Source organism: Mauremys mutica, chromosome 1 (assembly GCF_020497125.1).
Source record: "Mauremys mutica isolate MM-2020 ecotype Southern chromosome 1, ASM2049712v1, whole genome shotgun sequence".
Taxonomy (NCBI): domain Eukaryota; kingdom Metazoa; phylum Chordata; order Testudines; family Geoemydidae; genus Mauremys; species Mauremys mutica.
Genome location: NC_059072.1, coordinates 349595725 through 349623047, shown reverse-complemented (window position 1 = coordinate 349623047; position 27323 = coordinate 349595725). Strand labels below are relative to the sequence as shown.

Below are 27323 nucleotides of genomic sequence, written 5' to 3'. Positions count from 1 at the left end.
ACCACCAAGCAGATGATGTGCTAGTGGCAGCAGCTTCTCCAGCCACAGGAGGAGCTTCAGAGATGAAGCAAGCAGGACAAGGCGGAGGAAGCTGAGGAAGACACCTAGCACCTGAGATTAGAGGAGCAGTTCCTGGAGCAGCTTTGTTCACAGCATGATGCACTGTTTTGTGGCTCAGGAAACCAGTGTAGATAGGCAGAAGGGATCATTCTATGGGCCAGGAATGACCAGCAGTGGTGAGAGAATTTCAAAATAGGGAAAGCAACTGGGTTTTTTTTTTAGATATGTGCTGAACTAACCCCGGAGCTGCAGTGACAATGTGCCAACATATGGTGCTTCATATCGTTGGAGAAGCAGTTGTCCTTGCCACCTGGAAGCTGGCTACCGCCTAATGCTACCTGGCTCTGTGATCTAGTGAACCATGCCCCAGTGAGCCTTTGGGTTCTGGCTCCAGTTCTGCCACTTAACTTGTTGTGTTAATGTAGGTAGATGGATCACTTGCACACTGGTGCCTTGATCTTGGTGGGGATCTCTGGTTGCTGCTATAATACCTAGTACAGCCTAGAGAATGATCCTAATGCATAGATGTGATCCTTTACTTCCCCAGCCGAAAATTAATAGGAGGTTGGTCTGATCCTGCAAACCTTAGGATGGATAGAATCAGGCCCCATGTTTATTTCTTAGTATTTTATTTATTTCCTATTTTATGCCAGTTTATAATATTTTAAGGACGCAGCCTCAATGTCTTTGTGAACCCAAAACTCCCACTGCAGTCAGTGCCAGTACTGAATGCAATAGTCATGCCCGATCAAACCTAAATGTTATGGTACATCAGTGAGGGATAGGAATTGCTAGGTACATGCGACCCTGCCTTGCAATGAACTTCATCTGGTCATACCCCTGTGCCTGAGCAGGACCAGGTCCCTAGATACTACAGTAACTAGAACTAGGTAAATACTTTAGGGAGTGCTGCTGCAAATGCTATTAGAGCAAGCCTAGTGCTTATGTTGTGAGCGAGCCTATTGAAGCCAACGGTAGCAAACACTGGGTGCTGTGCAGGATTGGACACTCATTGAGCTAGGACTCAGTTCTGCTCTCTGGGTAAACTGGGGGGGTGACACCACTGAAATCAGACCGTGCCCCCCGGGAGTGTAGGAACGGGTGTGAAGGGAAGGAACATGACCAGGGTCTGGCCTAGCAACCCCCCCTCAGATTTTCCAAGAAGCAGGGAGAAGCTGTCACAGGCAAAGGGATTTTCTGCACCTCCACTTTGTACTGCGCTGCAAGAGCAAAAGTTGCACAAGTCAGACCCAGCTGCCTCCGCCTCCTTCGCTCCCAGATGTTCTCTTGTGCGCAGCCATCTGCTGAGACCCCTGCCCCCCTCCCCGCGCTTCCCAAAGTAATACCAGCCTGAAGGGGAAGGGGGGCAAGTGCCTTCGGCCCGGGGGCAGCAACGCCGCACGCTGCGGACGTTCCCTGGTGGCAAAACCTCGCCTGGCTGATGCCGCCGGGAGCTGGGCGCGCCTGCACTTTTGAGACGCTCCCCGGGGCGGGAAGCGGGGCTGCCAGTCAGCGGGTGCCGGCGGGAGGCGGCCGCTCCACGCTCGCGCGCTGGAGGGGGCGGAGGCGAGGAGCCGCATGCGGAGGGGGCGGGCCAGCAGGCCTAGGAAGGGGTGTGTGCCGGGGAGACCCGGTGCAAGCGGAGCGCGCTCTCGCCAGCTGCCAGACCCCAGCGCCCAGCCTGCCGCCGCCGCCGCCTCTGCCCAGGTGCTGCTCCAGGGGGGCCGCTCCCTCCGGCCCGGGGAAGGTGAGTGGTTCTCCGCGGCTCCCCGCAGCCAGCGGGGCATTGCCCAGCTCCGCTCCTGCTGCAGCGCCTGGAGCGGGGGAGCCCGCCCGCCCGCCCCGGGCTGTGATGAGTTGGGAACCGGGCAGCCTGCAGCGCGGTCCCCGGTCCGGCAGCTCTCGGGGGTGGCCATGCAGCCGGCTCTCCCGAGCTCCCACCGGCCGGGCGAGGGGGGGGCTGCCGGCTCGCCCTCCATTTCCTGGGGAAACCGGAGTCACCAAACCCTTTCCTGCTTCATCGTTCAAGGATCGCCTTCAACTTCGGGCCGGGCAGTTTGCTGTCTGCTCCGCCGCCGGGCTGGGATTGCCATCGGCACATAAGCAGCCCTGCTGCTTTGCAGCCAGGAGCGAGAACTTTGTCTGGAGCGGGGTTGGGGTGGGTTGGGGTGGGGGGGGGTTTGGTTTGGTTTTGTTTTAAATCTTTGCAGAGAGTTGCCTGTGTCTATACACGGAAGATGTCTTAATGTAAAATAAGGCTTTGAGGGGGTAGCCCTGTTTGGTTTCCAAAGACTGAAACCTGCCCTGCAGAGAGTTGCAGGAGATTTCAGTCCCAGGGAAATCTGCGGGCTTCCTGACTTCCGAACAAGATTTGCACCGCGTTGCGGCTGTCGCGTTTTCCCTAGCAGATGGTGTGGCATGCATGTGTCTCTGGTGATGATTTCCCTTCTCGCTTTTCATTGTATTCCCCTTCCCTTCGCTCTTGTCTCCCCGCCCGGAATGGTGGCTCTCTGATGAGCAGTTGAAATTGCCACGGTTGCAAGTAATCTGATCAGCAGCCGGAATCAGTGCCCGCCTCCAGTGTCCAGATTCAGGGCTTTGATTTCACACGCTGCTCCCTGGTTTCCCCCCCCCCCCCCTTCCAGCTCTCTCCCCCCATAGGCGCAGGATTCAGGGGAAGGGGGGATAGGAAGGAGGCTGTCTTGTCTGGCTGCGCTCAATGGTGCTCCAGAGACACAGTTTTAAAGGAACTTTTGGGGAGCAGCGATCTGATCCAAGGAGACGAGAGCAGACGGGGGAAGGGAGGAAAAAGCCGCTGCGGAGGCACCGCTCGCCCGGGTTAAGAGGTTAACATCTGCCTGGATCAGCCCAGACATGCACGCTGGTGGAAGGATTGAAGCCACCCAGCGAAGGATAAAGTTGATCTCATGGTCTGGTCTCGAATCCGGTGCATGATGCAGCCTGCCTAGTCCCGGAATTTCCAGCCGCTCTAACTGGATTAAGCTGGAGACGGGGAAGTACAGCCAGCCCGCCGGAGGAGAGGGAGGAGAATGGATAAGGCACACACGCCGGAGCTAACTTTTAACCAGTCATGAGAATCGCGCCGTAATCAGTAGCTCATGGTCAATTTATTAATATGCTAGACCGCGGCACGCGTCAGTTGATGGTGAACAAAAAAACTCTTTATCCTGCTGGCTTGGTTGGAAAATCATGAACCGAGTTGATTGAACGTGCTGGGCAAAACTAGAGAGGATGGGAAGATGCTAAATATGCAAGATCGATCCTGGCATGGGAGGGGTTCAGGATACCCTCCCCCCTCCCAATAATCGATGATTCATGTTGCTCTTGGTTTGGGGGCAAAATCTTAGTGTAATTGAACAGCAGCAAATGGAACCGAGAACCACTGTTGCAAGAAGAAATGAGCCATGTAACTTCTCCCGTGGTTCAGACAAGTATCATAGAATCATAGACTATCCGGGTTGGAAGGGACCTCAGGAGGCCATCTAGTCCAATGCCCTGCTCAAAGCAGGACCAAGCCCCAAGCAGATTTTTGCCCCAGATCCCTAAGTGCCCCCCCCCCCCCCGGATTGAACTCACAACTCCTGGTTTGTCAGTATGGGCTGGGGAGCTTGAGTTCTCGAGATGAAAGATTTGCCCAGCCATCACCTCTAATAAATCAGATCGTGCTCCCCTGTATACAGCATTTGCTCAAGTTACATTAGGAAGCTCTCTACGCTGTACAAACCATTGGTGCTGAGCACTGTGATTACCTTCAAATCACACTGTAGGAGTTACTGCCATAGAACCAGTGCTAGTATTCCAAGATGCTACAGATCTCACGGTGATGGTGAGCATTGAAAATACCTGGGTAGAAGATATGAACAACCTGCACCATAGCTGAGCAAACTTCTAAAGATGCCGCTCTGACTCTGTCAAGCAACACCTCCTTGTGCCACTACATTGAGGGCTGCATCGGGTTTTGGAAATTGTATGGAGGGCTGGTTAGGGGAGGGGGTCCTATCTGCCCCCCCCCCCGGGATTCTTGCCCCATCCAACCCCCCCCCGTTTCCTGACAGCCCCCCCCCGGGACCCCTCCCCGACCGCCCCCTGCCACCCCATCCAACCCCTCCTCTCATTCCTGGTACCCCTGCCCCATCCACCCCTGCTGCTCCCTGTCCCCTTACTGCCCCCGGAACCCCTGCCCCTGCCTGCCCTCCACTGCCCCATCCAACCCCCCTCTCATTCATGACTGCCTCTCCCCCCCTCCCCCCGGACTCCTGTCCCATCCAACCATCCCTTCTCTCTGTCCCCTGATCACCCCCGGAACCCCTGCCCCTGACTGCCCCCTGCTGCCCCATCCAACCCCTTCTCTCATTCCTGACTGCCCTCCAGGGACCTCTGCCCCATTCCACCCCCCATTCCTCGCCCTCTGACCGCCCTGACCCCTATTCACACCCCTCCCCCCTGCCTACCCCCACCGAACTCCTCTGCCCTGTATTCAATCTCCCTGCCCCCTTACCGCGCTGCCTGGAGCACACCTGGTGGCGCTACAGCTGTGTCACCCGGCTGGAGCCAGCCACGCCGCTGCCACCACGCAGCATAGAGACCGGGTCAGGCCAGGCCGGGCTCTGCAGCTGCGCTGCCCCAGGAGCTCACACCGGAGGCGGAGGACGGGGGAACAGCAGGGGAGGGACCAGGGGCTAGCCTCATCGGCCGGGAGCTCAGGGGCCGGGCAGGAGGGTCCCGCAGGCTGTAGTTTGCCCACCTCTGCACTAGATGCTAATATGATTGGAGAGGGCATGACAGTTAAAACCTTTTTCCAAGAGTTTGCAGTGTAAGCCTGTCCTCCTGCACCCCACTAGCCGAGGGTGTGGAGGGGACCCTAGCTCTGTAAGGGTTGGTTTAGCTTTCATCTCCAACATCACTGTCATTTATTTGTATTACACTATCAGCTGGAGCTCTGATCTCTGCTAAGGATTCTGTGCTACTAAGTCCTGTAAAGCTACACAGGGAGAAACAGTCCCTGCCCTGAAGAGCTCACAGTCTAAACAGACGGCAGACAGAGGAAGCATTATTAGCCCCATTTTTACAGATAGGGGTGGGGGGAACCAAGGTACAGATTAAGTGTCTTGCCCAAAGTCATACTGGGAGTTGGTGGCAGAACTACGTATTGAACCCAGGTCACCCGAAGTCCAAGCCTTAACCTGAAGATCCCCTGAGAATTCCCAAATCTTGTTTTATAGTGTCTTGAATGTGGTAGCATGATCCGTGTGTGTATGTGTATGTGCCCGCGCGCGCATGTGCCTGTGAGGGGTATGATAAGTGGTGAGGAGCAGGAAGAGTGCGTGTGAGCGAGAGAGAGGCATCAATGGTTGTATTAAATACCAATTATGTTGTCAAGACTGTACAATACAATTCTATATGCATGGCGTCCTTGCAAACTGTACTCCATCCGCCTAGCTGAATTACCATGGGCAGCAGGCAGTAATGGTGTCAAGTATGCAAAACTGGTGTGAATGCCTGGGATGGTGAATGAATTTACATGTTCCACTATAGGAGACTGGTGAGAGATGAACAGATGCTGATGAAGAAGATAATGTGGAGTGTGCCTAAGGTGGTGGTGACTTGAGATATCCTGATAAGGCGTTGGTGTGATGGGGAAATCCAGGAAGGGCTGCAGCGGAGAAAGCTCTTGCAGCAACAGAGTGTAGGAGGGGATGCGGAAGAAAAGCCAGTGCTGAATGATTGGGAAGAGAAGTGAGAGAAAGGAGGCCCATAAATTAGGCAGTCCAGGAAGGGGCTTTAAAATGAAGAGAGTAATTTTGAACCAGTGCCTGCAGTGTGGAGAGCTTTCAGGAGGTTTAGAGTTTTCACTCTCTCCCTAACGATTCCCTTTCCTCTTTCAGGCTCCTCTCCCTCCTCCTTGCTAGTCAGCTGGTTGGGGGTGGGGGGAGGAAGAGCATGGGGCTGTGGGGATGGGTCTCTTGCTTTATAAGACAATAATTCCTTTTATACCAGCCCGACTGACTGCGTGAGTTTCTGAAGGCTGGGGACGAGTCTGGGATCAGAGAGGAACAGGGGTGTTCTGTGTGGCGCTTCCCAGAGCTAGCATTTTGGCAGGCAATCAAAAGAAACTTCCAAACATTGAGATTTCGGGGGAGAAGATAAACCTTGGCCAAACCAACACATTTTTATTTTAAACCTTGGCACTAAAATTAACGAATTAAACAGAGTAAAAAAACAAAGGCAGCTGAATGCCATATGGGCATCGGCCTGATGCTGATTCTCTTTCTTGAATGGGAGCTGCCTCCTCTTACTACTTCTGCTCTAAAGGTTTTTCCATCTGCAGCATGAACGTGAAAGAGGCAGGAAAAACAAAACCAGGGATCCTTTGCGAACTCGAAATGGAATGACATCTATTAGTATGGAATTGGCTCCCAGTGCCTCTCAAGCCAGGCTGAAATCTGACTGTTGGTGCAGTGGTTAATTGATGAAACCTAGCCGACCGTTGGGCCGGGATTGTGGCTGGATGTAATATTTGGTGGTGGTGCTTGTGGGTTCTTGTTCGTTCCCCTTTTTGTATCCTCTGTCTATGTCGACATCTAACTGACTCTTCTCTTTTCCCTCTCTCTTAGTTGCTACCCTTCAGACAGAGCCGCCTCCTGGTTTTTAGGCTGGGAGGGAAGTGCATAGCTCACAGAGAAACAGTGCTCTTCAGAGCATGCTACCATGGGTGTGTTGTTATTAGACGGGGCCTAGCTAGGCACTTCATGACTGTCATTATTCAGCACAGCATAGCCCTCCCAGACTTAGCAACAGAGAATATGGGATGCCTGCTGAAAGAAGCACAGCCACCTGCCACTTGAGCTCCAGGAGAATCTCAGGAGTTGTTAGCAGAATAGGGCCTATGACACACAGACGAATGATTCCGATTCATTCCTGTTGCAGAAATGCTGGCTCGTTCAGTACAGTGGTCAGCTCTTTTGGGCGAGGACCTGCAGGCCTCGATCCTCTGGGTCCGTGCTTCTCAGCTGCTGGGTCACCACCCGAAGGGGTCGCTGTGTCAGGCCTCTGCACTCCACTGGCCTTCTGACCGGTGCCTATGGCCATTGTTAAGCCGGGCTCCGGCTAAAATGATTGCGAACCCGCTCTGGCCCTCGAGTGTTCTCACATGTATTGGGAAACGTGGCTCTGCTACCAGGTGGCCAGCCAGCGTGGTCTGAGCCCAGCTGGGTCAGAAACTGATCTTGCTGGAACCAGCTTAATGCAGAGTTTCCATTTAAAGACCGTTTCTTATCCTCTGTACTGCAGCAGCGCCTGAAGGCTCCGACTGGGATCCTGTTGGGTTGGCTGCTGCTCAGGTACATTCAAAGACGTGGTCCCTGATCCAAAGCCTTGACAGTCAAGACAAGAGGCACCAAGTGAGTGTGACAAACTATATGGGGGGGGAAGGGGGCCGCGGTAACCACGGGAGCTTGCTCCTTGTTCCCAGCATGCACAAAGCCGTAGCAGTTGAGATGGGAAAATTCCTCGTGGGCCATAGGCTACGGCTAGCCCCCGGCAGTGCAGGATTTGCCCCCTACAGTGTCTCTCTCGCTTGAGAGTCCCAGGTAGTGAGGCTTTCACCACTTCCTTTCGGGGAGCAGCATCTAGACTGGTGGGAGACCTGCCGCCAGCCCTTGTCGTGACTGCTGTCCTGGGGCCCGGGCCATGGCAGAGCACGAGTGCAGACCGGCCTCGCCATTCAGACCATCGTGAGCAGACTTAGCCGCTTCGTAGTCTAATGCGCCAGCAGCTAGGCTAAGCTAGGGCTCCCATCACTGGTAGGCCCCACTGCTGGAGCAGTGCGGGGAGCGTCTCTGAAAACCCTGCGTTCTCATAGGCATCGCCATAAGGAAACAGCTCTGCTTTGGCCATGGAAGCATGCCCTTAATGCAGGCTCCTGGGCCCCGATTCAGGGAAGCATCCCTGTTTAAGAAGGGTGCTTAAGAATGTGCTTGGATCCCACTTAAGTCAGTGGGACTGAAGAGTGTGCTTAACTCTTAAATGTGTGCTTATGTGCTGGTCTGAACTGGGGCCCAATACAAGGAATGGTTTAGTGGGGCCAGAACGTGGGGAGTGCTCTTCTGGCACCGTATGTGCAGGGCCACCCTGGCAGGGGTGGGGTGATGCCAGTAGGAGCAGGGCATTGGTATTTCAGAAAATCAGGACTCCGACCCCGGTTACACTAGTGTCAATCATTCACTCCTGTGCATATCTGAGAGCACGGGTCAGCTCCCTGTGTTTGCCATGGGGATAATGCTGCCTGCTTCCTTTGCAAAGTGCTTTGGGATCTGTGGATGGAAAAGGCTGTATAAGACTCCTATCCACAATGACCCACGCGTGAGGTTTAACGCACTTAAAACTGACATGGTTCTCTTATTTATTTTTTATTTAACTAAATTTTCTTGCCTGGCTTGTACCAGGTTTTTAGCTTTGAAAGCATCTTAGGGGATGTCTACATGTCCTGCTTTGAGCAGGGGGTTGGACTAGATGACCTCCTGAGGTCCCTTCCAACCCCGAGATTCTATGATTTTATGAGACACAGCCCGCCTGGCCGCTCGCCTCCCATCCTGGGTTGACAGATTTAGGCTTGTGCTTTAAAACAGCTGTGCAGACAGCACTCTGAAGTTGCATCTCAGCCTGTGAAACCTCGGGAGGGGGTTGAGTTTCAGAGGCTGAGCTCCAGTGACTTGCTGCCACTGGCTGTGTAGACATAACCTTTGGTGCTTACACGGCCCAAATTGCCATAGTATCTGAGAACCTCAAACTCCTGGGTTTGTCTTTAAACCGATTTATCCTCCTAACACCCCAGTGAGGTAGGGCGGTGCTGTTATTCCTGTTGTACAGCTAGGGAACGGAGGCACAGAGAGACTAAGTGACTTGCCCAAGGTCTCACCGGAAGTCTGTGGTGGAGCAGAGACTTGAACTTAGGTCTTCCAAGTGCCCTGACATCTGGGCCATCCTTCCTCTTGCTGTTTCAAGTTGGCTGGAATAGACAAGATGCACATTGTGAGCAAAAAGCCAGTAACCTGCCAATTAAGCCTTGGTCGTCACTGGGGGGAAGCCAGCCAAACTTTCCAGAATAAACATTTTATAAAACCTGCTCAGTGCAGCTCGTGGGGCGTAGGCAGCTTGCTCCAGACTAGTCAGCTGCACGGCATCATTGGTATTTCACCGGGCACCAGCTATGCCGTAAACCTGGCATTTTGTTAGCGTTCATTACTCAGGATAGTCGTGTTGTGAGAATTTTTGGGAGCCTTTCATTTACAGCCCTGCTGTTAGCAACAATGATAGCTGGGAGTGTATGTATGCTCTCCTCCAATAGAGGATCTGCAGCTGCACTGAGTGCCCCATGTGGCTAAGAGATTATTCGCCAACGACAGTAAAAACCTAGTCTGGTTGTGGCAGCCCTGAAGGGCACCAGAAATTTCAGCTCAGGAGAGTAGGGTTGCAATCTCTTTGTTGTGTAGCACTAAAGATGTGAGGAGCAGGCAGCTTCTGGTGTGGGGAAGGGGGAATGCAGAGGTAGCACTGTATCCCCCTCCCCCAAGTTCTCATTTGATCAGTGCCCCAGCATGGTGCTGGAGGCGGGAGCAGGGGAGGGTGCCCTTTGAATGAGACATAATGCTGTGGCCCTCTAAGATCTCATGTCACTTTCTGCAAGATCAGAGGTGTTATCCACGCTAGAATTCATTTGCAGGATTCCAGGGCTGAGTTCTTTCTGCCTCCCTCAGGTCTTCATGCAGTTTCAGCTGGATACAGCACTCTTCTCTTCCTCTCCTAAAATGTACGCAGAGTTACGGTGCGCTGTTAAACTCTGGCCATGCTGCGCTCCAGATGTGTCTGCATTTGGGCAGGAGGCTGTGCAAGAAGGGGTCTCCTGGTGTTACACTTCAACAGGCAGTTCACCCCTTTTTTTGTGGGGGGAGAGGGGGCATGTGAAAGGCCCTATGTAGATATAAGCCATCGTTCATTAGTAGCAGCCAACAGGCTGGATGCTATTGACTGCATCTAATTTACGCACGTGTTGTGCCGTTATGCTTCGTACCACCAGAACGCAGCAACTTTCAATGTTATAGTCCAGTGGGCCACTTCTTAAGGGAGGGAATATTTCAAGTGTCCCTGACCCCACCATTGTTGCTTGGTTTGCAACACTTTCTGGTGGCCATTCACATGAGATCCACTGCTATAGACGATGCCTCCCTCTGTAGTCAGAGGGTGGGGCAGGGAGGGAGCTAATCCTGATGTGCACCTCAGGGTGCTGTGTCTGTACTTGACTTGGGGTGCATCATCCGCCCTGTTAATTGCTAGGTCTCTCAGGCGATGGGAGCTTTCCTTAGAGTAGAAGGTTTCAAAGGGGGTGCGGAACCCCAGGACAGTATCTGTGAATTCTTAGACACTGAGGTGCTCTCTCTCATATTTATTCCTCCATTGGCTTTGCCTTCATGTTTTGAACCCCGGCCCTGCCCTGTGGGCTGTGTGCTTGACCGAAGGTGTGGTGGTCTCATACTTTATTGCATGAGGCGACGCAGGCGAGCGGCTCCCGGTAGAGGTCAACGCAGAGATGGATCCAGTGTTCTGTGTTTGAGTAGTAGGGTTCTGCAAAGGTGGATGGTGCAGGAGCAGCGTTGGTTGGGTTTCCCCCACCTCTGAACACTCAGAACTTGCCTTGCAGCTGAGAGACAAGCAGCGTATTATAAAACCAAGTGCATTCCACCCGGATGATATCATGTCTCTGGAAACCGGAGTGCTACAGAGAGGTACAGTCATAATGAGTGATTAGAATGGGACCGAGTGCAGTTGGGTAGCCAGGTGCGGGAAGCCTCATGTCGGGTTTAAATAGAACCATATAAAGCTGTGGGAGAAGGAGCAAAGGAAAACAGGCTGCTTAAAAACCAAACAGACCTACTTATCTCTCCTTTCCACACCCTGCGGCTAAGGCATTTGACTGGGACTCAGGAGACTTGGATTTAATTCCAGCCTCTGCCACAGACTCACTATATGACGCAGGGCAGATTACTTACCTTGCCAGGTTTCAAAAGCTGGAATCAGGATAATTTCCCAGCATAGACCAAGCACCCTGCTGGCGCTCTCTTTGCCTTGTATCCTGAGAATGTTTTGTTACGTAGGAGCAACTAGACTAGCTCAGGTTTCAGAGTAGCAGCCGTGTTAGTCTGTATCCGCAAAAAGAACAGGAGTACTTGTGGCACCTTAAAGACTAACAAATTTATTTTAGCATGAGCTTTCGTGAGCTGCAGCTCACTTCTTCGGATGACTAGCTCAGAGCAGCGAACCATTTCGTCCTGTCACCCACAGTAGCCAAGAACAGCTGCTGCAGAGGAAGGTGCAGGAAGCCCTGCAGTAGTGTTTTTGGCTAGCCTGTCCGTGGTGTTAACCTCTGAACCCTGAATAACTAGAGATGGGCTTCAGTCCTACCACAACTCTTATGTATTTTAACATTTACTGTTGGGGAGATCCCTCTTGCCCGTACAAACCCACAGTCCCTTTTGAAATCCTGCTGGCTCCGGGCCTCAGGGATAGCATGTGGCAATGAAAGGCAGTTGGTGATTAACTGGCCCCCATCCCCTCCCCGCAACATGATGCAACGGAACAGTTTACCAGTGGCCTTAAGTGCTCACACTGCTGTGATCAAGAGCGTTTCCTTGACAAGCTTTCTCACAATGAAAAAGCCATAAAGCTGAATAGCTTTTGCCTCTCTAAGGAGGACATGATGATAAAAGGGACGTGGACACCCTCTCCCTCCCCGGCTCTGCTTACATTTTCTGATTGGGCTGTTCTCCACTCCCAACCAGGTGGTAATTTGTGTGTGCAGGCCCTCTCGCTTCCGAAGAAGTGGCCTATATTGATTTTTAGTCCGTCTGGGGTTCGTTTGTTACTGGTTTTAAGTATCCCCAGCAGAGATCAGCCTCCATTGTGCTAGGCAGCATTGCGGACATATAGTAAGAAGCAGAACCTTCCCTGAAGTGCTTATAGTGGAAATAGACAAGATGGCTGAAGGGCGAACGAAGGGAACAGACAGGTGAGGTGAATGACCGACAGTCAGCCAGGAGCAGAGCTGAGAATAGAACCCAGGTTTCCCGAGTGCCAGTGACGTGCTCTGTCCACTAGACCATGCTGCCTTAGGGTGTGTCATCACAGCAGCGTTAACTCGAGGGTTTACTCTAGTGTTGCCCACAGCTCCAGTCCTGTCCATATACAAAGTCTTAACTCGAGTGTGGTGGTGCTTTAAATTCCAAGTGGCCAGCCCGTTGGGGATGGGGGGTATAAGCTACAGCTCGAATTAGCACAATTTGCCAGCTGCTAACAGGAGCGAGGACACAGGGTAGTTCCGCTTGACGGCCACTAGTCCTCCGATGCCTTCACACAATTCCCACCCCACCCTCGTGTGCCACGAAAGAACAGACCGCTTCGCCCACAGGCCGCCGGGAAAGAATCCACAGAGCAGCTCAGCTAAGAGCAGCACAAAGAACCGGGGTGGGAGGTCGTCCCAGAAGTCTTAGCGCCCTGCAGAAGCGAGTGCAGTGCCAGGGTGAGCACAGCATCTCGAGCGTTGCTTCACAGTGGGGCTGCTCTCACCCCCAGATCCCCGGAGGCATGAAGTGAGGCAGGGAGGAGGCTGTGCTGTTCGCCTTGCTGATCAGGATCAGTAGGTGAAGACGTAAACATTAAATCCATTGAGAACAGCAACCAATTCCTAACCTGTCCTTGGTGAACTGCAATTGCACCCACCTGTTCTTGGCAAGCCCTATAGTGTATCTCCTCAGTTGTGCGCCAGGGCTCCCAGAGTGCCCGGAGACCTCTCATGCCACTTGGCTTTCCCTCCCGTTAACAGCTGGGGGAGGATGACTTTGAATGCCTCATTTCCTGTTGGTAAATGCCTGTTCTGAGCACTCTGCCTAAGGCCAGGGACCAAGATTATACTTTCAAAGTTGTCTGAACGGCTGCAGGCGACTTTGGTCCTCAGTAAAATGATACAATGTGGAGGCTTCACTGAGTGGGCAGGGGGCTGGGTTTGTGGCATGCCAGACAGATGTCATGATTTCTTTCCTACTGTGCCTGTGTTTTTCCGGAACTTGTCGTCTGCTGCCTGTCTAGTCAAACCTTGCAGGCACTGGAGTCTATGGACTTTTGGCCACTGACTATGGTCTGGGTGCAGGGTTTGGCCCTGTGAGAAATGTAATTCTCAGCGTAGTACTCACCAAATCTGTCCTGTTTCAGTTCCAATTATAAATTGGTTGGAACGTCTGTGCCAGTGTGTGTCCACGCAGGTTTTCCTCTTGTTAGATCCAAACTGCACCTCGACTTCCTCATAAAAAACTCCCGGGGGAGGAAAATTGCACAACTTGAATAAACTCCCACTTGTTTCAATGTTTGCCTCGTAAATTATTAAAGGCGGCTGAAGGCAGACCAGGGTTGAGAACAATCAAAATAAGATCCTTGTTAAAATAACCTTTTTTGGGGGGAAAGCAGTTTGAATTTCTTTTTTTCTTAAAAGGAGGATGTTTTTTCAGAGCACAGGAAGCCAAATATGCCTGCAAAAGCAAATAACCGTCAGGCTGCTGCAGAGAATGGGAAGAAGGCGCAGGCCTCTGACTTAATTAACTCCACATGTCCACTCTACATTCAGGCTTTTTAGCTTGAAATGTGATATTTACCTCCCTCCGTGCCTGGCTTTGCTCTTGCTATTGTCATCTGTCCCTCCACCTATAATAGATCTATTAATTAGCTATCTTGGGAGCATTGTGTTGGTTAATAGCTGTTTGGCACTGATATAACTCTGCATCTGTAACTGACAAAAGGGACTAACTCTGATCACTCAGAAAAATCAGGACTGAGTGTGTCAGCCTTGCCTTCCTCTCCCATTCGAAATTCCCTGCATCCTTAGACAAAGCTTTGTTGAGTGTTATTGTCTAGCACAGACGTCTGTCTGTGTGTATAGAATCATGGAGATATAGAACAGGAAGGGACATCAAGTGGTCATCTAGTGTGACCGCCTGCACTGAGGCAGGGTAAAGTATGCTCAGAGTGTCGGTATTCCCAGTATGTAAGTGGTGGTGTGCTTGTGATGGGGACAGCTATGGAGATGGAAGTCTTGAAATATGTGCAGTGGCAGTTCAAGGTTCCCCTCCCTCACTGCTCTGCTGGTGTGCCTGTTCAGAGGAACTGCCTCTTGGGCATGGCCCATTCACTCCTTGGTACCTTTCCTGAGATGGCTAATGGATGGTCTGTGGGAAATGGATTGAGACCTCCAAACTCATCTTCTGGTGGGCCTCAAAGCCTATGCTTGGAACTTTGCCATTGGCAGCCAGCAACCTGTGTAAGTGCATCTGTACAGACTTACAGTGTAGACAAGAAAAGCTGGGATTTGCACTAGTTTCAAGCACCAGTTCATTTGACCAGCACACATGGTGGCTCTCCTGGTCTACACTTGCAGGTTGCACAGGTGCGGCGATACTGGTTGCTGGCTACATTTGGCTAAATCGGGGTTAAATTCTGAACTAAATTCAGCCTGACAGTCCCCAGAAGCTCCATATTCTGGTGGCATATTCATAATTCCCCTGGCATCCTCCTTTCCAAGCTTCTGTTTGTTAGAACGTCAAGTGTAGCAGCCAGTGGTCCTGCACAGAGGCAGGTAACTGGCCAAAAGGGTTGCATTGCACATAGAATCTCAGCTGGTGTAAATCAGCATCGATCCATCTTCGGTACCTTTCAGTGGCCTCCACTATCCCAGTATCTGAGCACCTCCCAATCTCTAATGTGCTTATCTTCTCTACGGTGGAAATGCTACTGTTCCCATTATACAGATGGGGAACAGAGGCTCAGATCGACTAAGTAACTAGCCCAAGGTCACACAGGGAGTCTGTGGCCAAGCAGGCTCCAAGTCCTGAGCTCCAACTCCTAGATCATCCATCCTTTCTCATATGCCTCTTAAACCAGCTGAAGAGCTGCCCTGGGACATCCTGAGGTCCCTTCCAACCCTGAGATTCTATGATCTTTTTCTTAAATACTCCCCATCCCTCTAGTATAGCAAAATAACTGCATGTAAGGAGGGTAAGGAAGTGATGCGTGTGTGTGTGTGTGTGTGTGTGTGTGTGTGTAGGTTCCTATTTTAAGTTGATTATCCTTGGATACCCCAGCAATGTGGCTTCCATGTGCGTTGGGTTAATTACTTGTTAACGACTGCCTCTGTGGTGGTGATGTTGGCGGCTGAAAGCAAAGTGGGTGGTTTTTTACATCCATTATTAGATCTCATTAAAGCAGAACATAATTCATAAAAGAATGTTTCAGCCTCAGCATTCAATTCTCATTCAATGAGCAGGGAGACTAAGCAGAGGGGTTTTTAGGAATGATTTCAGTTCCTATTCATGTCTCCGAGGGCTCTTTAGCGGTAGAAGGGCACCACAATGGTTCCAAGTGCTTATCCATCTGTCCGACCCCATGCTAGAGGAAGCCAGGCAGTGCTAGACAGAAGAGAATTTCACACATCCGCCTGCTTTGTAATTTGGGATGTAGCCGCTATCTAAGCTGCATTGCACTTTACGCAGATAAACCCATCTCTGATAGCTAATCACAGATGAGGTGACTGATGCAAAGACTCTGGATAGAAGGCTCTTAAAACCAGCACAGATTGCTAGAGTTAAGGGACTGATTCTCCTCTTACTGTCAGTGGTGTAAATCTGGAGGAACCCCTTTGAGTTCAATGGGATGACATTGTTTTTCCAATCACGCTGCGCTAATGGAGAATCAGGTTTAAAGGGTGTCACGCTTTTATTTTATTTTTTGAATGGTCTGTAGCTTCCTCCATACCCAGAGCCATGTAACAGAGAGACATTTATAAATATGGACCCTGATCTTCTATTCTGAATGATGCAGGCAGTCCCCATGAGCCTGGTTCTCATTTATGCCAAGGCCCCTCTACAGCACATTGGCAGGATAAAAGGGCCTCCTACGTGCTGCCAGAGTTCTGCAAAGGGTCCATTGACTTCAGTAAGGCTCTGCATGGATGCAATTACAATGTCGGGACCACATTTTAAATCATTGTATCCTCTTCCTGCTCCTTACCGCTAAGTATCTGTGACTTGAAAACATCGGTGACCTTTAACCATCTTCCCAAAGTAACCACTTTCTGTTCCTTCCCGGGTAAGTCTTTCACACACGCTCCTCCCTAGATCCAGCTGCCATTCTATACTGAGCCACCTGGGTCTATTATTTTAGGGACTGGCTATCATAGTTGTCATGAAATAGTTTAAAAAAAAAAAAAGCTTGATTGACCTTTAACTTGAACTGATACAAGAATAATACCCCGCCTCTCCTGAGTTGTATCGTCTCACATTCTAGAGAGAAGCCCTTTGCAGGAGACAGATGCAAAGTTTCTTTTATCTTCAAAGATTCGTTTTGGGTGGGGGGGGGGTTCTTTAAGGGCTTAATAGTCTCTGCTTTTCAGCTAGTTTCAGCCAGTTCCTTTTTTTGCTGTCTGTTCACACTTGTGTGTGAAACTTGGAGCGCTGGCTTTGGCAATCTCTTTGAGCTCAAATGATGCTTCAAGAGAAAGTGTTTCTTAACGGCCCCTATTGGAAAGCAAAAGCTGTGGCGCTATTCATGTAGCTGTATAGCCTGACTAAAGGCAGGTAGGTGTATTAATCAGGACGGGAAACCCAGGAGTCCGTTAAAACTTGGCAAGTGATGGGAGCATTTTTAGAAAATAAAAAGCGCTTTACAAAGCTGTTCTTGCCAGAAAAGTGACTCAATTAAAATCCCCTCACGGGGGTTCTTGATTTATCTGATGGGGCTCCCATCTCCGCTCTAACTCAGTGCCTTAGAAATAACTAGCAATCTCTTTTCTTCCCAGCCTGTGGGATTTATTCCCACTGACATCTGTGTGCAGCTTGCTTAGGTGTCAAGTAGAATTTTGTTTTTTCAACTTGCCTCCTCTGCAAATCCAGCCTGGTGTCTGATTGTTCGGCTGTGCTCTTTGTGCTGATTATAAAGGCTTTGCAGTTAGTTGATTTTTGGATGATGCCAGACTAAAATCCTGGTCCCCCTTTCTGTGGAAGTATCGTGCTAAAAAAAAACCCACCTTCCTCCCAAACGCATGTTCCTGCCAGGAAAGTAAGTGGCTATGTCTGAATTACAGGGGCCGACATCCTGAGTAAGTCCTTTTTTGTCAGTGTTTAAAAAGCCATAATCCTGCGGTTTAACCAGAGAATTGGGAAATCCTAAATCTGCCAATCACTTAAGCCCCAGATCAGCAAAGTGCTTAAGCACATGCTTTGCCAATGGAGAAGTGAACCTCTCTGTGGCTCAGTTTTCCAGTCTGCAGAATGGAGTGGGTAGCGCTTTCAAAAGTCCCACCCTATATCTATGTGTGTATATATATATATTTTTCTGCTTTTCAGTGTGCTTTAACACTGCCCTCATGGAGAGAGCTGGAAAATCCATCCAGATGAAATTTCCAGGTTGGTGGTACAAAAGTCACTGCTACTAGAGGTAGTCTCGATGTGTCCGGCCAGCCTGCTTTTCACATAGCAGGGACCACACAGGCCTGAGAGGTCCGTGTTTCTCAAGTGGCTGTGCTTAGATGCATGCCAAGTGGTAGTGCTGTCCAAGAATGAGCAGCCCCGAATCCAGGGGATAGTGGTGCCAACATGTCTACCTGCCAGCTTGGAAGGTAATGAGAGAAGCCTTGATTACAGGTTCAGACTGTGCGTTAGTAGAAAATAGTCATTTTGTTTGCCTTCCCGAAAGTGTGGGTTTGCAACAACGCTCCAGTCAGTGCTTCAGCCCCACCCCTTTCTGCCCTCAACTAACTTTTTACATTTTTTATCTATCACAGGGTGGGTTGGCTGATTGGTTTTTTTTACACTTTTCACAGGAAACCCCTGTGCAAGTACAGGCCCCAATCCTGCCATGTGATCCAGGCGTGCTCATGTAGGATCCTATTGAAGTCAGTGGGGCAGAGGAGTGTGACTGAGTAGGAACGGAGCCTATGGTCTGTCTGGGCTGGGCCCATTCGCGCATCTGTCTGCTGTGCTGCCTTCTGAGGTTTTTAAAATAAAGTGCCTCTGGAAGCCTGTTTGGATTACAATAGACCAGAATCCAGCTGTGTTCTGCACTATGCAAATACATAGTAAGGGAGAGTCACTACCCCAAAGAGCTTTTGCAGTATGAATAGATGAGATAGACAAAGGGTGGGAGGAGAAACTGAAGCACAGAGGGGAAAGTGACTTGCCCAAGGTCACCCAGCAGGGCAGTGGCAGAGCCAGGAATAGAAGCCAGATCTCCCGAGTTCACATCAGTGCCTGAAATAGTTGGCCATGCTGCCTTCCGACGAGGCTCAACAAGAGTGACGTGACTAACATGGAGAATCACCGGGGCGCTCGCTTCTAGATTTCATTGTTTTTTCTTCTAGAAACAGAGGCCAAGGCATCCAGCAGCTCCCGTTGGTTGAAGTCGTTGGACTTGCTCCAGATTAGGCAGGTGCCAAGGTGGCCAGAAGTTGTCCCAGGGGGTCTATTTACATTGAGGGAAAATTTCACACCAAAGGCAAGAGTAGAGCAATACCCTCGGGGCAAACCGGAGGCTGTAAAGCTTTGCCCAGTGACTTTCCTGCTGCACTAGAAAGCTGCTGCAGGCATAAGGGCAAGTAGGATTTGTCCCTGTGTGAATATATCCGAAATTTAGCAGAACGGCTTGTAGGCAGGAGGCCGAAGGCATTTTGACGTGTGTTTAATACACGCTGTTCACATTCCCCCAATCCCTAACCCCTCTTAAAAATGCACTATGGGTTTCTCCGGCCTAGAATAAAAGCCGAATGTACTGGATGTTTTAATTTATAACAGCCTAAGAATGAAGAGGTTTTTTCTTGGGCTGGATGACAGACAACCTGTTAGCTTCAATAGGAGACAGAACAAATAAGACTTCAGCAAACTTGCTTGTTGTCACTCTAAATGTTTCATGCTGTTCTCTAATGGAATCCTTGCCTTGGTGTAATAGTCTGCTTAGAGAGAGTAAAATACATCCTGTTTGCAAGGCAATTAAGAGACCCAATGAGAGAGAGAGTAGATCCAGAGCAACGCTGACATAAGTTATTGCTCCCTTGGCTAGTAAGAAACTGTAATTGTAGTGTAAATAGCTCCACTCGGCTGTGCCTTGTACATGGACGCATCGGCACCTGGTTAGCTCCAGCTTCCTACCAAAGGGTAAAAGAATTCGTGAGTCTTGGATATTGGCACCAAAACACCTATTCGGTCATCTTGTCTAGTCCCTTCCCTCAGCTGCTTCTGAAGTTGGGCAGGAAGGGAATTTCCACACACACACTGTAGAAGATATTGGTCTTCTGGTTATTGAAGTCTAGCACTGGGTCTGATCCTCCACTCATTTAAAGCACTGTAACTCCAGTGATTTCAGTAGAGCTGCTCCTGATTCTTGCTAGTGTGAGAGGAGACTTGGATTCTTGGGGTGAAATCCTGGCCCCACTGAAGTTGATGGAAGGTTTATCCATGCCTTCCATGGGGCTAGGATTTCATCATGTGTCTTAAGTCATATTTGGCATGTTGACTGGGGTCCATCTGATTCAGCTCCCACTGAAGTTAATGGGACTCTTTTTTCCCCCAGGAGTTGGGTCAGGCTTTAGAAGAAGCAACCATTTGGTAGGCTCTTTCCCATTGAAGAATCAAGCAGGAATAGCTGATGGGTTGGGTGTGTGGGAGAGAGGACTCGAATACACCAAATGGATATAACTGGTGGGTACGCCTCTGTTGCTACTCTGTTTCTAATTTTGCCAGAGACCTTAGAGAAGGTAGAACGTGCAGTTCATTCATTTTACCCCAAAATAGTAGTCTCACCTCTCAGCAAATGTTAAATAGCACAATGCTGTAACAAGGGCTCATCGTCCTAGGATGCCATGATTTCTAGAGAAGTGGGCTACACCCCATTTCTCTATCCTACAATCAGAAATGCTTAATCACTTAGATTGTAAGCTCTATAGGGCAGGGACTGGCTTCTTGTTCTCTTTGAACAACGTCTATCACGGAGAGGGATGGGGTCCATGACCATGACTGGGGGCTCCTATGTGCTACTGCCAGACAGATAATAGTAAATGTCTGGCCAGATCATATTTTGTGAGGTGTCTTCCTTTCTTCTCTGAATGCACTTTGCAAATTGGCAAGTAATTCACAATGGGTCTCCCGGTCTCTGACGCGAATTAGCAAAGAGCCGTTGACAAGGGAGAGGAACTGACCTGGGAGAAGATGAAAGTAGGTGTGAACTTCTAGGAAATGGCTGGCAAAAGTTTCCTAGGCTGCAGGGGAAGGATCAAAGGTCAAGTGGCAAAGATGACACCACAAGGGTGTTGCTTTTTATTAGAGAGCGAAGGAAGAGGTGACAATGGCATGCACTGGAGACAGTAAAGGCTGAAACCATGAGTAGTTGAGGTAAAGGCAAAGTCTAGAAAAATAGTATCTGACATTTTAATCGGGGGTAGGGAGGAGGGTATAAAGGAATGAGGAACAGAATAGCTACAATGTAGATAGATCATTGTTTGGGGGACACGTTCCCGTTGCAGATCTCCTGAAATCCTTCTTGGAAGGGCGTAAAGAGAGAGCGGACGTGGGACTTGTGATTCCAGGCCATGATGCAGGGAAACAATAGGAATAATCAGCGCTTCTATCTGCTGGAACGTGACTGCCGCAGACCTGTGGGATACCAGCCTGCTCAGTTTTATAATCCCCAGAGGCGTGTAGCTAAAGCTTTTAATCAGCTCTTTCTGGAAACCACGACGCTGTGGCTATTGCCGTTCTGTGGCGAAGCCATTAACAGATACAGCAATGGAAAGTCCTGGCAAGTCCCATGAACCGGGGACGAGCCTCCTGGCTCTCTTCGTCTTCACGGCAAGTGTGGTGTGAGGGGGAAGAGCTGCAGAGGGCGTCACTGCTGGGTCCCTGGTTAGAATCCTAATCCAGACCAACAGCTGTTGCACGTAGTTACCTGATGTCTGCCCAGTGGCCTGTGTGAAATGAGTAGCTTGTCCCTGTAGGGATTTTGAAGTGGGTATCACACGGGGTGTCCTTGTTGGCAGTCAGGGCAAGAAGAGCGACCCATCCTCTGGTTCCTAGAAGGAGCCCTTCAGAACCTTATTTGAGGCCCAATTGTCAAGGCTGTTTGAGGAGGGGGGGGGACTGATGGGTGAGAACTCAAACTTGTTCCGGTCTGGCTCTTGGCCAAGAAGACTTTGTTTTCCCAGGCTGTTGGATTGATGCAGATTTATTTCCCAAGCTGGAAAATTCAGTGGTTGGTGATGAAGCTGCCAGCTGCCGAAGCACAAAGAGCTGTAACCGAGGGCTCTGTGTAGCTGGGCAAGCTAGGATAGGTGCACCTTGAAAGCCTTCATGGGCATCTGCATGAGTAGCTTTCTGAATGGTCAGGTCCTCTCATAGTCCAGATTCACCTGCGCTGTACCGCAGCAGCATGAACCCAGGCCAAAGGACGGCTGACCAGGAAGCCAGGCAGTGCATTGACCACTACCTCTCAGGCAGTGGGCCATAGTGCTGGCCGGAAAAGAGCAAGGATTCAGCCCTTCCTCTCAATGGCCCCTGCCCACAGAACTCCTGGAGGGAGTTAAAGCTGCTCTCCCACCCGTCCGAATACCCAAGGGAGGACCGGCAGCAGAAACCTGGCATGCCCCCCCTCTAGGTCCACTCCTTCCCCGAGCCCCTGGGATGCATTGGGCTGTGCTGGCTCTGAGAGGCACAGTGTAGCGAGTTGGGCCCATTATGTTTGATGCCCGTGAAGCTCCAGCGCTCGCTATGCCTCTTCACTTGCCTCGATGCTACGGTAATTATCTCTCTGAGGTGCTACTGCTGGCCCCATTTCTGGAGTATCTGATCACCTCCCCGTCGCTAATGCATTTATCGTCTCAATACCTGGATTGTCCCCATGTGATGGATGGTGAGCCAAGGCATGGCAGAATTAAGTGACTTACCAGGGTGACCCAGGAAGTCTGTGGCAGAGCGGGGAAATTGAACCCATGTCTTTCAAGTTCCCGATTAGTGCCCCAACCACTGGACCAGGCATTGATGTGTGCATCTGGGCTACAGCTTATTAACCCCCCGTAAAGAACCAGGCTATGGCTACGCCTGAAATGCTGCTGTACGTTTTCAGGGTTGACCAGTCCCCAGTGTTTGAACCATAATACGAGAGGAGCCTCGTGTGTAGTTCAGCTTAAACTGGTGGAGGTGCAGCAAGGACAGATCTTGCATCAGAGCACTGATAGCTCTTCCAGGCAATCCCAAATTACCAAACTGAGTACTGACTTTGTTGTACTAGCATGGGCCAAGTCTAAGTGAGATTTTTCCCCTTAATCTCCCACTGGTGGTGGCAGCGGTAGGAATACAATAGACAAGGCACTGGTGGCATCTTAATTGCCATGTTGTCTAACTCCGTTCAGAGCCAGCCTAGGTAAGTGGTCCAAACGCCAGCATTCACTGGCTATGCACTAGAGCTGTTACAGTGGGAAACTTTAGAGGGAAGAGTCTAGTGTAGGACATGCCCCTGGCTACCATCCTGCATTTATTTGACTGTGTGACAATCCACATTACTGCTTCAGTCAGATACCTGCAGTAGGAAGGAAATATCTGAACTGTAATGCAGTCATATACTTTCACTATTGAGTTGCATCAGGTATCCTGGGATTGTTCGGTGCATCAACAAGCACACCTGTCCTTGTCTTTCAACTGGTTATGCAGTTCCAATTGTTAAACCTTCTTCTTCGGCAAGGTTTTAAGTTTGTTAGTTTGTCTACGGTGCTTCAGACGCTCTTTAATTCTTTCCTCCTCTTGTCTTTCAGGTTCAGCGATGCCTCTATCAGCCTGGTTCAGCCTGCTGCTTCTTTTTCTTTGTATCAGTACTACCAAGACCTGCTCCCCAGGATGCCACTGTGAAGTGGAGAGTTTTGGTCTCTTCGATAGCTTTAGCTTGACCAAGGTGGATTGCAGTGGAATAGGGTCACACATTGTTCCTGTCCCTATCCCGCTGGATACTTCCTATTTGGATCTGTCCTCAAACAAACTGGAAACCATCAACGAGTCAGTGCTGACCGGCCCTGGTTATACCACCTTGGTGAGCCTTGACCTGAGCTATAATAAAATTGCTAAGATCTCTTCCACGACCTTCTCCAGGCTCAGGTATCTGGAATCCTTGGATCTGAGTCATAACTCTTTGGCAGTCCTTCCAGATGAATGCTTCCCCAGTTCACCCCTGGGGGACATAGACTTGAGCAACAACAACCTCCTGGATATAACGTTAGATGTCTTTAGTTCCAAAGGTCAAGGGAAACCCATTAACGTGGATCTGTCCAACAACATGATAAGCGCAGTCACAAGACACAATGACAAAAACATCCCCAACATCCAGAGCTTAAATCTGTCTGGAAACAGACTGAAGACTGTGCCCAACCTCCAAGGGATTCCCCTGCGATACTTAAATCTTGATGGGAACCCTCTGGCCAAGATTGAGAAAGGAGCTTTCGTGGGACTGAAGGATTTAATTCATTTATCTCTCAGCAGCTTACATGGCTTTAGAGAGATCTCTCCTTACAGCTTCAAAGAACTCCCCAACCTCCAGGTACTCGATTTATCCAGCAACCCCAACCTTAAGTTGTTGGGTGCCGAAGTAGTCTTTGGTCTGAGCTCCTTGCAAGAGCTCAACCTGTCCAGTACAAGTGTTTCCTTCTTGCCAAAGACTGTGCTGAAATACTTACCTGCCATCAAAAGCATTACCTTGGGGAAGAATGTACAGTGTCTTAAGGTGATCAAGGAAGGACAGTATCACCAACAAATCGGGCTGACCAAAAAAGAGGTCCTCAGTTGTCATGACAGCCATGGGTCCGTAGCGGCAGCACCCTATGTCTCGTGATGAAAGTTGAGGGGAAAGGGCTGGGGGAGATTGTACAGCTATCTGGACTGAAATGACCTGCTGCGTGCCTTTCGTTAATAATTTATACGTTTGTATACGCCAATACTTGACGGTGTGTGTCTTTACATTCCGTATTACTGCCCACCGTTGTCTGCCTCTTGATTCCTGCAAGCATTTGCAAGTGATAGGTGTGGCATGGCTGCCCCAAATGGTGTTCGCTGTGAATGGGGACCAAGTGGGGTCGCTGCTTTGAATTTCTGAGGAAGGACAGAATATCTGGGGAGAAAATGCATTCAGCCCAGGCTTATTTGCAGGAGCAAAGCTAGCCCTGTCTACGGCATGCACCAAAATGTGTTAACTCAGCAGTCATTTGCTTACAAATCCACGCTTTATCTATTTTTTTTTCCCAAGAAGTGCCTTCCAGATGTTGCCTTCATTAGCAGTGCCCTGCTCATTGTCATGCACTTTCAGTCTGAAGAAACCGTACTAAGCAAACCTGAGTACAGGGTGTTTCTAATGCTTGGCTTCTGTTTGCATAGAAGTGCAATGAACACTTGGTACCTGGGGACCATTTTCCCCCACCTCACCCCGATCCTTTCCGCCCAGGATTGCATTAGATCCTCCACTGGAAACCCCGGGGGCCTTCTGATGCAGATGTGTTGAACCTTAGTGGTCCGTCAAAGACAGAATGTCCAAATTCAGCGCAGTGCCATTCGCAGGACTGATGGCTGTTCCCGTGGACCCAGCCCCCGCTGGTGCTGTGCAGGCAGCTGAACAGAGCCCGCTTGCGATAAGGGCAAGTTGTCTGGGAGTCAGACTCCAGCAGGGTAAATTAGATTGAGCTATGAAAGGGAAAGCGCATGTAAACTAAATTAAAAACTCCCTCCCCTTCTTGGGCATTTAAAGAATGCTCGATGAGGCTCCTTATCTTGAGAACCTCATCAAACCAAGACGTAAGCCCATGGGACTGAGAAGAAGCTGTTTCCTCTCTGACTTCCCCGGCCTAATAAGAACATGTGTGACACAGCTGTGCTGTTTAATGCAATTTCATGCCAGAAAAAATGTGTTCAGACCGTGGGGGGAGAGGAGGAGGGAGACCGCTCCAGCCCCAAAGCCTGGGGCTACTGACTCCTGCTGTTTAATGGAATAAGGTGGTAGCTTGCTTGCCTATGTGGGAAAGGATCCTTTTCGGGGCCTGCTGCTCTGTGTCATTCTTTCCACTCTCATGCTTAGCTTCTTGGCAGCTCACTGAAGCCTTGGGAGCACAGAGCAGTTTGTGTTGGCTTTGCCCAGTTGCCGGCATGCTGAATTTGGCCGAGGGAGAACAAAGCAGGAGCAAAGGGAGTGGGAGCGGCAGATGCCTCAGGCAGCGAGGGGGGAACAACGCACAAGAACTGGCGGTAAGGGAGCGAGATGCACAGCTCGAACAAATGGGGGGGGAAGGAAGATGCTGCAAGAGAACCAAGCGCCCCACTCTGTGAATTCAATGGGGAATTTTGAGCCACATCCCCAGAGAAACTCAGCCTGGGTGGAGGTGTTTGCTTACCCCAGGCCTGAATCTGGCCCACTCTTCCTTGGTATGGAGAGGGCAAAGGGAGACAGCACGGGCAAAGGCTGCTCTCAGCTGCACCGGTCGAAGAGCTTGTCTACACACACACAGTTGCCCCAGTTTCACTAAAGGAATTATTTTTCTTTTTAAACCAATGTAGCTGAGCCCATGCAAAAAGCTGTGTGGATGCTCTTATTTTTGTTTACAGCAGAGATTTTTTTAGCTTAGTTTAAGTCCATCAGCCACAGGTTTAAACTAAACAGCAATAAGCCACTCTTAAACCAGAATCAGTGTGTCCACATAGGAGTTTGCACCGGATTAACTAAACCAGTGCAAATAGGTGTGCAGATGACCCCAGAGTTTATTGAAGTCTGACTTGAATCAGTGTAACAGTTATTAGAATCGGGCCCATTCTGTTGCCAGGCACCGAGGGTGGCTGTAGACAAGAAGGAAAATGTGAAAGGCAGGGAGTACACCAACAGATTCTGCAGGGGATCTGGGGTAAATGCACTATCCTCAAGAAGTGGGTGTGGGAAGAAGACCATTAGAAGTAGGTTAAGATACATCTGGTCACATATGTAATTGTTGAGTAGATTCCAACCTATGTTAGAGGACGAGGGGTGAAAATCTGGTCTACTTCATGGTGGAGCAGCTTGCATTCTGAATCAAAGACACTGCAGTATCCTTGGATTCCAGAAAGAGCTATATCTTCTCAGCTACATCCTCGAGAGTATTTTACTAATTGAAATTACACTGCCCCACACCAGCTATCTGGGGTGATGGTAGAAAACTTCTGAGCAAATCAAAGCCTGTCACTGTCTTGGAAGGGCCAGATTCCCAGCTGGTGCAATACACTGACCTACACCAGCTAGGACCTGGCCTTGGGTTTCCAAGTAGCTTCTCCAATGACTTGATCTGGTATCTTATCATTGAAATTACATACTTTAAAAATCTTTTTTCCCTTCACGGAGCCTTTTAAATGCTCGGCTTGCCGTTGGTTTTGCAAGAATTTTCTTAAAAGGCAACAATATTGTCTTAGACGGGATGTGATTCTATAAAATCAGGAGGGAAATGATGAACAAATAGTAATACGCCATGGTCTTGGGTTGGTTTGGGGTTTTTAATTTCCTAATGGAGCCTGCCTTTTTAAGAGAATTTTTCTGCTGGCAGAAAACTTAATTTTTAAAATTATATATTTGTTTAATTTTATAGTTCTGTACTTAGATGAAATGTTTGGGGGATAATATACAGGCTGTAGAAGTTACTGCCTTTGCACCACTGTGGTAAATTTAATACCCAATGTGACAATCCAATCGAAGACTGCAAGATTTACTCTTGTAATCTCCTGGTAGCCGCAAGCTAAATGAGTCTTATGAAGGGCTGGTAAATACCTTCTCTGTGTACTTTTTTTTTTTAGACACACTCTGCAGCATTGTAATGCTTTGTGATTATTCACAATATAATAAAGTAATTTGGTGGAGACAAAAACAGCTCCTGGGTTTATTTCTCAGATGCAGCAAACTGCTTGGAGAGTGAAAACCGGTCACTGATTAGCATAAGCGCTGACTCCATGGGTGCTCCAGGAGCACCCACGGGGGAAAAATTGGTGAGTGCTCTGCACCCACTGGCAGCTCCCCGCCCCACCCCCTTGCCCCAGCTCACCTCCGGCTCCACCTCCTCCCCTGAGCACACCGCCGCGTCCTGCTTCTCCCCTCTCTGTCAGAGCTTGCGCTGCAGAACA

The 27323-nt window shown here is 49.9% G+C and overlaps 1 protein-coding gene across 4 annotated transcripts; it reads left to right on the top strand.

Annotated features, from left to right (window-relative positions):
- Window positions 1-1673: 1673 nt before the first annotated feature.
- TSKU (tsukushi, small leucine rich proteoglycan) lies at window positions 1674-27070 on the top strand. Of its 4 annotated transcripts, XM_045021320.1 has the most exons (4): window positions 1702-1807; window positions 7372-7481; window positions 17520-17579; window positions 22967-27070. In XM_045021320.1, coding segments are annotated over exons 2-4 (1128 nt in total). In that variant the 5' UTR covers window positions 1702-1807; window positions 7372-7480; the 3' UTR covers window positions 24034-27070. The 4 variants fall into 4 exon arrangements, with proteins under 4 accessions (XP_044877269.1, XP_044877255.1, XP_044877278.1 ...); XM_045021343.1 differs by lacking the exon at window positions 17520-17579 and having other exon boundaries at window positions 1704-1807; XM_045021334.1 differs by lacking the exons at window positions 7372-7481; window positions 17520-17579 and having other exon boundaries at window positions 1674-1807.
- Window positions 27071-27323: the final 253 nt, after the last annotated feature.